At 34.6% G+C, this 11,703-nt stretch overlaps 1 protein-coding gene across 3 annotated transcripts in view; it reads left to right on the top strand.

Annotated features, from left to right (window-relative positions):
* The window catches only part of Jade3 (jade family PHD finger 3), a 104,951-nt gene that overhangs the window by 62,585 nt on the left and 30,663 nt on the right, over positions 1-11,703 (top strand). For 2 of the 3 annotated variants that reach the window (XM_031344645.1, XM_031344572.1), the window contains exons 7-9: positions 1,656-1,733; positions 4,204-4,394; positions 8,743-8,954. In XM_031344645.1, coding sequence (XP_031200505.1) covers positions 1,656-1,733; positions 4,204-4,394; positions 8,743-8,954 — 481 coding nt within the window. The remainder of the gene's footprint in view (positions 1-1,655; positions 1,734-4,203; positions 4,395-8,742; positions 8,955-11,703) is intronic. The other variant, XM_031344715.1, reaches the window with a different exon arrangement.

An 11,703-nucleotide genomic window follows, 5' to 3' on the forward strand; every position in this document is an offset into this window, starting at 1 on the left:
TTAGTTAATAGTTAATTTTAAGATACTCACTTTAAATCTTTTAAAAATGTATAATACTGTGATATTTATATAGTTTCTACTGTTCACAAATAATTCTAGACCCTCACTAGGAAACAGCATAGTCTCTACCTTTCAAATATCTAGATCAATTGAAAAGTCCATGAGTGGTCACTGTCAATAAGACATTTTGGGAGGCTTTAGTTCAGAAAAGAATTGTAGTTTCATTTTCACTGAGTCCTCAGTGGTACAGCAGTGTCCACTTGGACCTGACTTAGTATTGTTCCAGCCACTCTGATATACATGTCTGAAGAACAAGTGAATAAACCTTTCCCTAAACCTATGGTTGTGTGTCCTTTAACAAACGCCTGTCATCTTAGAAAGCTACTGAAACATTCAGTAATACTAAAGGGTCTAAATTGAAATCTAGGCTTACCTTGTCCTGACAGAATTACTTAGATCTCTAGGTTTGTGAACATTAGCTGATTTGGTCAGTGATCTGATGCCAAAGATAGTGTCTCTATACCTAGTCCAAAGAAAATCATAGAAGGATTATTCCGGGCTTTCCTCTTTAGGAAAGCAGTAGTTTTTAACCTGTGGATCATGATTCCCCTTAGAGGTCACATAACAGATACTTAACGATTCATAACAGTAGCAAAATTACAGTTATGAAGTAGCAACTAAATAATTTTATGGTTGTAAGTCACCACATGTGGAACTGTATTAAATGGTCTCAGTGTTAGAAAGGTTGAGAACCACTGCTCTAAAGCTATGCCAGTCACATACACAAATAAAACAAAAAGACACTCTTAAGTGTCTTTTGATAACCAGATGTGTGTGTGTGTGTGTGTGTGTGTGTGTGAATGAAGCTGTTTCTAAAAGGTCCTAAGCTAAAGATGCTAACACACCTATAATCCCAGCCTTTGGGAGGCTGAAGCAGGGAACATAGCAAGAACCTGTCTCAAGGGCTGGAGAGATGGCTCAGTGGTTAAGAGCACTGACTGCTCTTCTAGAGGTCCCAAGTTCAAATCCCAGCAACCACATGGTGGCTCACAACCATCTATAATGGGATCCAATGCCCTCTTCTGGTGTGTCTGAAGACAGCTATAATGTACTCAATATAAATAAAAATAAATTTTAAAAAATCTAAAAAAAAAAATTAAAAAGAAAAAAAGAACCTGTCTCAAAAAAAAAAAAAAATTCTCTAGTCATGGTACCACATGCCTTCAATTCTAGTATTCAGGAAGCAGATACAGGAGGATCTCTACGAGGTGAAGATGAGCATGATCTATATAGCAAATTCCAGGATAGCCAGGGTAATATAGTAAGACCCTGTCTCAAAAATCCAAAATAAAATAAAATCCCAAAGTAACATTTTTACAGATCTTCTCTAAGTTCAGCAACTTCTTGTAAATTTGCATTAATTTGACCTTTTACCCATGTGTTTTCTTACATTTGGTGTTACTGTTTCAGTCCTCAGATTCAGACTTTAGTTCATTATATTTAATGAAAAGTGACTGAGATGATATCACCATTCTAATTATCATTATGCTAAACTTTGCATTGAAATATGATATATACTCAGAAATATAGAATGCATAATTGTATACCTGAATGAATTTTCATGAATTAAACATATTCATTTAACTACCACTCAGATCAAGAAATAGAACATTACCAACACCCCAGAAGCCTTTCTTCTGCTCCCTGCCAGTAACTGACCTCCCTCACCGTAGGTAACAGTTTTGCCAGTTTTCGAACTTCATACAAATAGAACCCTATAGTATGTATTCATTTGAGACTGGATTGTTTTGTTCATCATTATGCTTGTGAGATCCATCCATGCCATTGCATGTAGTAGTTCATTAAATTTTCACTCACGCATCATATTTCATTGTGTGAATATGCCACAGTTTATTTATCCATTTACCCTTAGTAGGCATTTAGGTTGTTTCCAGCAATTGCAGAAGCCAAACATTTTTCATTATCTTTCATATCTGTGAATTTTTTTAAAATATATACCTAGGAGTAGATTTGCTAGGTCAAAGGACATCTGTCTGTTCATATTGAATACATACCTTGTAACTATAACATCTGCTGCTAAAATGGCTTAAATCAGTTCATGCCCAAGCCAGAAGCAATAGGTCTATTTGCTTCAGTTTCTTACCATCACTTAGACCTTCATAGACTAGTTTTGTGTCAGTCTTTTAAATATTATCCATTTAAATAAATAATAGTGATTGTGATTTAAATATCTGTAGTAACTAATGAGATTGAGAGCCTTTATATTATTTATTTGCTATAATGTAGCCTTATTTGTGAAGTGTCTGCTTAAATCTTTCCCCTAATTTTTAATTGGAGTATTTTTCTTTTCCAAATTGATTTGTTAGACTTTAATATACATTATAGATGTAAGCCCTTTGTTGCCTATCTTTAGTTGCAAATATTATCTACCCCATGAATCACTTTTTTTTCTCTTTTAGTAACCAGAGTTTTAGTATGTATGTTTTTTCAGTCTTTTCCTTTTGTGCTTGATGACATTTGTGTTTGATTTAAAATACCTTTGCCTACTCTAATATTATAAATATATTCTCCTTTGTGTTCTTCCAGAAGCTTTTTAAACATAAGCTTCATTCAAGAAAATTTATAATGTAAATTTTCCTTGTATAATTTAAAGTTCTTAAGATGAATCATTAGCTATAAAGTCTTTTTTTAAGAAAAAGACTTATCTTGGGGAAAAAGCAAATATTTTTTAATTGCCTTCTAAGGCCATTCACAAAAAAAGTGCAGTATATTTGATTTTAAGTCTTTGGAGAGCATGTGTTTTATCCTTTTCAGTTGGAAATAGGCCTCTGGATACAGTTCCCAAAATTTTAGCTTCAATTAATACTTAAGGTTTCTGCATTTTCCTCAAATATTTACTGCTTTGGCTTTGAATATCCATATTATATAAAAATTTAGATGTACAAATATATAGTTATTAACTTTATTCAAAATAAAGTAATTATTTGGAATCATGGGCTTTGGGAAGAATGCTTGGAAGAAAATATCTACTCTCTACACTCATGATCAACTATATATTACATGTATTGATATGCTTGAAAATCCTTCTACATGTATAATGACGCTATAATTAAATTAACTCTTAAATCTTCCCAGAGGAATTGTTCTCATTATTTTATGTAACATGAGTCAGCCTTCCCCCCACCCCCACTGCCCCAAGTAACTCTGTTCTTTAAAATTACCAGGAAATAATAATACAGATTTCCTCCTGGTTGTATTTTTCTGGTGCCTCATCTGTTAAACCATCAATTGTAGAATAAGTTGTGGGCATGAATTTTTTTCACTTTTTCCTTTGATTGGTTTTCTTGCCTTGGGTTCCTCAATATTAAGAGCACTATGGATTTGCTCAGGCTCACTGCAAAAGTTGATGCAATAGTAGGAATCTTTCATTCCATCATGTTGCCCTGGCTCAGACCTCTGCTCTGGCTGCTCTCATATATGCTAGGAAATACCTTGAATTTTGTTTTAACTAATTTGCATAGTGAAAATAATAAGAATATAGCAATCACTAATGTTACCAAAACCTGATTTTATCATATACCATACTAAATACTTGATTTCATATAAGCATAATAACATTACCAGTTTGGTATTATTTTATTAATTTATTATTGTTGTCTCTACTTTTTTGCAGCAAAACAGAACCTTATCTAAATTAAGTAATTTTTCAAGACCACTTTACAAATGAATGGCAAAAAAAAACCCAAAGTTATGTTTGTGTATATCTAAAAAACCGATGCTCTGCACTACTATCTATGGAAGAAAATCATGGGTTTTCCTAAGATGTATTAATGCTACCTTTGTGAAGATAATACTTATTACCAGATTTTTTCCTTATAAATATACTTGGTAACTATTGGACCAAGAACACACAATACATTAACATTTCTTAGAATAAGTGGTAGTAGGATCTCAGATATGTGGAGGTAAATAAAGCATATCATTATCATTCAATAAGTTCACAGCAGATGATGAAACTGAATTTGCAGAATCATTTGCTTCTAGAAAGGGTTCTGTCATATCTCCCAAAGTACAAAGCAGAGCATGCTCTCCAGGACGACCAAAGTCATTTGGCTTATCCTGTCAGCTCCTGAAATCTGTCATTTTTTTGATTGTTGCCAATGTTTTCTATTGCTTTTCTAGGATTATATCTGAAAAAGTAAAGGAGATTCTTTTTGTCCGGCCACGGAAATATATCCGTTGCTCCAGCCCAGAATCTGCAGAAGCTGGCTATATCAATACCCTGGAGCTAGCAGCATCTACATGCCGTTATGACCTAGATGACATGGACATCTTCTGGCTTCAGGAACTCAATGAAGACCTTGGAGAAATGGGTAAGCTATTTTCTTTGTAAGTAAGTTGTGCTTTGAGTTCACCAGTGTTTTTTTTTTTAAGTTGTTAAAGCACTACACAACTTGCTTTCCTCTTTCATTTTTTATCCACCCTTTCACTTACTATTTTTGATCAAATGAGGCATTTATTCAAGCACATATAATATAGTAATATTTTATCTATATCAATTTTAATCTATATTAAAATAGAATAATAAAATTTAAATGACCTTTATCCTTAATTCAGTGTAATAGTACAGATATGAATGGCACATAAATTTCATGAAGTTATTTGGTAATGTTAAATGTTAGTGTGGTGATGGTTGATTAGACTTCTGGTGAAAAAGATACTGAAACCTGTTCTTGGATTAGTCCTGAAAAGCTTTCTTATTAATGAGCAGGGCCACAGGTTGAGGTTTGTCTTCCAGATGTTGGAGAAAAGGTCTGTCTACAGCATTTAACAGCACCCGCTACAAGTGATAAGTCACTCTGACCATCCTTTAATAGAAGGCTTCTAATTTTGTTGCCCAGAATTAAATGGAAAAATATCTCTTAGTTTTAAACTCAGTTTTAAGTTTTCTATGTTGAAGCTAGTATATGAATATATATAAAAAAGTTAAAATTATATTAAATCTTCTTTGGCATGGTGATGGCAGTTACTCTGCCAGCAACATAATCTTAGTTTTGGCTCTTAAAATTAGTATGTTCTGTTTTCTCTTTATTTGCCCTCTAAGAGGAGTTGTGGGTGGCCAATTAAGAGTATAAATCACAGACAAGGCAATAAAAGAGGGACAGAGTATGACAAAGACAGAGTATGACAACCTAATGAAAGTACCTCAGTGTGTGGTTTTGCATGTGTATAGAATTCATAAATAACATAATCATCACAATGCTTCCTTTGATTAAAAAACTGCCCTATAAGTTTAATGTTTTATAATTAATATTCTTTGGATGAGGATTTTACTTTTTATTATGGAACAGTTTGATTTACAGAAAAAAATGGACTTTCAGTACAGAAAATACAAATATTTACCTCAGATATATTCTGTTTCCCTAATATTAACATATTTCTTTGCCGTGATATATTTACCATGATGAAGAAACCACCATGGGTACCATCACTCTTAACTGATGTTCTAGACTTTATTGGGCTTTCCCTTTTTTTCTCTACATATATTTTTCTGGTGTAGGATCCCATCCAGGATACCACATTTCATTTAATCTTAGAAGAGGTGTTTTGTATGTGTGTAGGGGTGAGACCTCATTGGCCTTTTTCCCTGTCTACTTTAGCATATCTGTGTGTGTCATCCCTTGTTCAGCAGCTCTTTAGGTAGTCATGTTGGTGAGATTTTTTGGGTGTAGCTTCTCACATCACTAGGAGACACAGCCTCATAGCAAACTTTATGGTCTTCTGGTTCCTATGATCATTATGCTCCCTCTGGGATGTATTTTCTAGATATATAGCCATTGAGGCTGGGCTCCACAACTCTGCATTTTGATTGCCTGTGGTTTTCTGTAGTGGTCTCTCTTTAAAGGATAGGTTCCCTTGATGAAGGGTAGAGACTACACTTATTTGTGGGTATAAGGACAAATGTTTAGAATGTAATTAGAGATTTGCTGGTTTAGTAAAATAGTGGTTGTAGGTTCTCCTTCAATATCCATGACTTTTCTTGCACTGAATAACTAGCTAAATTTCCAGTGCCATTTATAGTTCCCCTCTTATAAATAGAGAGCTATTGGTTACCTCCACAACATGCATACCACTACTGTACACTTAGTTATTGTACCATATTCAACTCCATACAAAGAAATACAGGCAACTAAGGAATGCTGAGAACAAGAGAAATAGATATCCTCAGGGAAGAGTACCATGACTAGTTATCCAATACAAATGATTAGCCCTGAAAAGATGCATACAAGTTTCATTATACAGACTGAGTAAATGATATTTAGGCGCGTGTATATGTGTGTGTGTGTGTGTGTGTGTGTGTGTGTACATATGCATGGAACAATAATTAGTGAAACAAAAGAGATCATGAATTTGAAGGAGAATATGAAGGGGTATATGAGAAGATTTGGAGGGATAAAGGGGAAGCAAGTAATGTGAACATATTATGATCTCAAAATTTCAAAAATAAAGATATTTGTTTCTTTAAACTGTAGTTTTTAAGTTTTTTAGATGTATTAATTTTATTTTATGTATATGAGAGTTTTGCCTCTGACTTAGTTATATTTTCTGTTGCTGTGATGAAACACCATGAGCAAAAGCAAGTTGAGGAGGAAAGAGTTTATTTGGCTTACACTTTCACATTGCTGTTGATCACTGAAGGAAGTCAGGACAGGAACTCAAACAAGTCAGTATCCTAGAGGCAGGAGCTGAGGCAGAGGCCATGGAGAAATGCTGCTTACTGGCTTGCTTCCTCTCTTCCTCTCTTTAATGACTCTAGCTTGTGTCAAGATAACACATAAACCAGCCATTATGTGTATACTACATACATGCCTGGTGTCTGCAAAGGCAAGAAGAAAGCATCAAATCCTAGAACTGGAGTTGTGAATCATGGTGAGCCACCATGTAGGTGCTGGGGCTTGATCTGAGTCCTCTGGAAGAACAACTGCTCTGCTCCACTGAACTCTGTAGCCCCTTAGAAGAGTTTCTGAGGGGGTTTGCCTTGTGCCGAGATTTTCCTTAGAGTGAATGGTATTGTAGTCACACAGTTTAGAGCTTAAACTTTTAAAAATAACATTAAATTAAGCATTTTTGCTCAAATTAAAGAATTTTAAATGTGTATGCTGACTACATACTGGTACCATACTAAACAATGAGCAAAATATCCCATTCTCACAAGGTAATAATTTGGTATTCTTATTTTATATATAAGAACATTAAGATAACAAAGTTTACATAACTAATATGAGATAAAGTTGGAATTTGAATCCAAATTCTCATAACTAGACACTGTAACTCTGCTTTTTAAAATTAGCTTACAAGGTAGCTAGTTTACTTATTACATTTTCATACATACTTAATTTTGATTGACCCTGTCCCCAGTCTCTCATCTCCCCACTTCCCATACCTGCCTAAACCCTTTCATTCTGAGTATTCCCCTTTCTGTTTGCAAGTCACATACATTCTTTTACCTTTCCCACACCTCTCTCTTCTTTTATGAATTTCATTTTTATTTATGGCTTGATAAAGTTGTTTATATGTACTTTATTTTTATAATCCATTCATCAGTTGTACATTTGTTTAGGCAGATTCCATTTCCTTGCTATTGTCAATAGCACAGCAATAAAAAAAAAACATGGATTGCAAATATCTATGAACAGAATACAGAGTTCTTTGGGTACCTACCCAGCCTAGACAGTATACATTTTGTTCCTATATACCTCTCTGTATGTAATATACATGTAGCTAAGTATATGCATATATGAATATATGTATGTATGTATGTATATATGATATATTGACTGAAAAATAAGCCTGAGAAAATGTTTTGCTTCATAAGTAGATAAAAAAGGTAGTTTATGCAGATTTGAAAGTTATTTATAATGACTAATTTTGAAAAGTGTGTGTGTGTGTGTGTGTGTGTGTGTGTGTGTGTGTGTACGCGCACGCACGCAACACACACTGCCCCCAAAGTCACTGGTCTCTTAGGAGAACTGAGTTTTTACCAACATCAACCATTTGAATCTTTCAGTTGGGTTAAGTATGGAAGGTGAGGAAAAAAATAAAAGTAGAAAAAGAAAAAGGAATAAAAAGAATGATTTCAGAATTACATTTGAATCTTTATGAATGCTAATAGGTTTCTAGTACTACTTGTTATTGACAATGGTATTGGATTTTTTTAAAAAATCAGGTTTTAAAAACAGTATTTCAACTAGGCAGTGGTGGTGCATGCCTTTAATCCCAGCACTTAGGAGGCAGAGACAGGTGGATTTCTGAGTTCGAGGCCAGCCTGGTCTAAAGAGTGAGTTCCAGGATAGCCAGGACTATACAAAGAAACCCTGTCTCCAAAAACAAAAACAAACAAACAAAACAGTATTTCATATATATATATATATATATATATATATATATATATATATATTCCTATATACTTATTTACCTAGAATTTTCTTCATTGCTATATTATCATATGAAAAATTCCTGGTATAGTTGTTAGGTGTTCTTAGTGAAGTTAATTTGTTGATAATATGTTATTTGTGTTCAAAGAAGTAAGAGATTTAATATGCTACAAATTAAAGTGTTCAGAAAAGTCTTATAGTAAAAAACTTTAAAAAAATAGATTAGGGTTTTAGCAGGAGATGGGCAAGGATTTATTTTTTTTCAATTTTATATTTTTCTATGCAGGTTATGGTCCAGTTGATGAGACTCTTATGGAAAAGACAATAGAAGTTCTGGAACGCCACTGCCATGAAAATATGAACCATGCTATTGAGACAGTGGAAGGGCTAGGAATAGAATATGATGAAGATGTGATCTGTGATGTGTGCCGATCTCCAGACAGTGAAGAAGGGAATGATATGGTATTCTGTGATAAGTGTAACGTCTGTGTGCATCAGGTTAGTGCAAATGGAGAGCATCCCCTCATACAAGGTCAACATTAGTGTCAAAATCAGAAGACAATGTTTAGGTATATACACTTAACACCATCCATGAGCCAGGGCTGTGCTGCATTATGGTGACACAGTAATGAAGAGCCAGATATGCTTTCTTCTCCCCCAGGTAGACCATGGTGTAATGACTAAAAAGAAACTGTCAGTTTAACATAGTGTCCAGGAACTTTTATAGATTATAAATCCATGCTGCTGTGATAATACATCGAAATGATAAAGGTAAAAAACAACTTTCAGCAAGTAACACTCAACGCTGAATCTACATGACTGAAAACTGATGTCAGTATATCCATAATGGTCTGTTCAGACTATGTTAATGGCAAGTAGTCAAGAGTGGGCAAACTATGTTAGAATCATGCATCTATGAGTATTTTAAGAATGGAGTAAAAGCAAGGAAGAAGGGGGTAGAAAAGGAAAAAGGGCACATATATGAAGCATCTCCTGGCAAACTAATAAACTAATAACTAATAAACTAATAAACTTCTGATTTACTCCATCAACTCTAAAAGGATATTTGTATTCTAGAAAGATCATTTTCGTCAAAACTAATTGAATAATGAGCTTGCATAACACAGGAGATAGAAAATAATCAAGACTTAAGATTTCTCCAGGACACCTATCCTTAACCTTAACTTTTTTTTATTGTAGAAAGGACTCAAAATTTTTCATCACCAATTACCTTAATCATTATTCTATTGTTGGGAAGAGGCAACTATTATGAAAGAAAGCATTAATTGCTTGCAGTTTCAAAGGTTTATTCTTATCATGGCAGAGATTATGGTGGCATGCAGGCAAGCATTTGAGCTAGCTAAGAGTGGTATCCTGATCTGTAGCTCGCTCCCGTGCTCTCTCTCTCTCGCTCCCTCCCTGCCTCCCTCCCTTCCTTCCCTCTCTCTTCTTAGTATGGGCTTTTGAAACCTCAAAGTCCACCCCAGTGACATACTTCTTCTAACAAGGCCACATCTTCTCATCCTTTATTTTTTCATTATTTATTTATTCACTTTTTTATTCAATTTAGTTATTTAGTCACAGCCTCCTCCCTTCTCTCCCAGTCCCACCCTCCCACTCCCATTTCCCCCTGTCATGTCCATTCCCTGCAGCCCTCTACTTTACCAATACACCCTAGCATATCAAGTCTCATTCAGCAGGACTAACTGCATCCTCTTCCACTGAGGCTAAACTAGGCAACCCTGCTGGGGGAAAGGGTTCCAAAGACAGGCAACAGAGTTCGAGTCATAGATGGCCCCCACTGCAGTTGTTCAAGGACCCACATGAAGACCAAGCTACACATATGCTACATTCAAACCACCATACCAATTTAACCCTTTTCTTCTTTTAGTTGTATCTTTTTGGGGTTTTTTGGTTTTGGGGGACAGGGTTTCTCTGTGTTGCCCTGGCTGTCCTGGAACTCACTCTGTAGACCAGGCTGGCCTCAAACTCAGAAATCCACCTGCCTCTGCCTCCCAAGTTTTGGGATTAAAGGCATGCACCACCACTGCGCATCTAGTTGTATCATTAAAAAGGTAAATTTAGAAATTTTATCTTCATATTAATTATTGGCATTGCAATATATTTTCAATAGAAACAAAAATCTTTTATGACTTAACTGTGAACTTAAAGTATCAGATAATACATACCAATAAGTCTTCTCATTACAGTTAATTCCAAAATTAATGGTTTCTGATGATTTCCCTTTTATCTGAAATTCTGAACCAGAACTGATTTGGAAACAATACCATTATTCAAATACTCATATTTTTATAGAAATACCAACATATATGGTATTGTCCCATTTGGCTTATATAATAACTTTCCTGGGGCTGGTGAGATGGCTCAGCAGGTAGGAGCACTGACTGCTCTTCCGAAGGTCATGAGTTCAAATCCCAGCAACCACATGGTGGCTCACAACCACCAGTAATGAGATCTGATGCCCTGCCGCCCTCTTCTGGTGCGTCTGAAGACAGCTACAGTGAATTATGCCAGAGCGAGCGATAAATAAATCTTTAAAAAATAAAAATTTAAAAAAAATCTTGTTTAAAAAAAAGAAAAGAAAAAGCTTCTTCCAAGCTGGGCATGGCAGTATACTTGAGGCAGGAGATTTATGAGTTTGAAGGACCAATCTGGGATGGACATATCTTTCTCATAAAAAAGCTCCCAGGAAACGTGAATAAAATACTGAGATTATTATAAAGTAGATGTAATTTGGATCATAAATAACTACTTAGGTTAGAGCTCCTTCTGTTGACTGTAAAGTCACTTTAATAATTTAGAATGTTTGTTTACTCTGTAAAAGAAAGAATAGTGGCATATTGGCATCTGGATTGGTTAAATATAATTTACCTTTTTTACTCCATCATATCATGTTCACTGTTCTTCAGTGTCAACTATACATTCATACTTCAGAAGTTTGTATCACTAGACTTTAGATTTTAACATCATATAACTTTTTTTCTTTAAAAGTATGTGAGAGTTAAAACCATCCCAAATCCTTTTTGTGTGTATATCCGTAGTCTACTTCTTTGTACAGATATTGAATACTTAGTGTCAGAAATACTTTAGACTTTACCAACTGTGTATAATCTCAAGTGTGTGTTGTCACCCCCCCATCTTAGAACTCTTTAAAATAAGAAAAATAACATTCTATGTTTGTTAGCCTTATAAAACAGGTCTTTTTTTTATTAGATATTTTCTTTAT

The sequence above is a fragment of the Mastomys coucha genome, chromosome X (assembly GCF_008632895.1).
Source record: "Mastomys coucha isolate ucsf_1 chromosome X, UCSF_Mcou_1, whole genome shotgun sequence".
NCBI classification, from domain to species: Eukaryota; Metazoa; Chordata; class Mammalia; order Rodentia; family Muridae; genus Mastomys; species Mastomys coucha.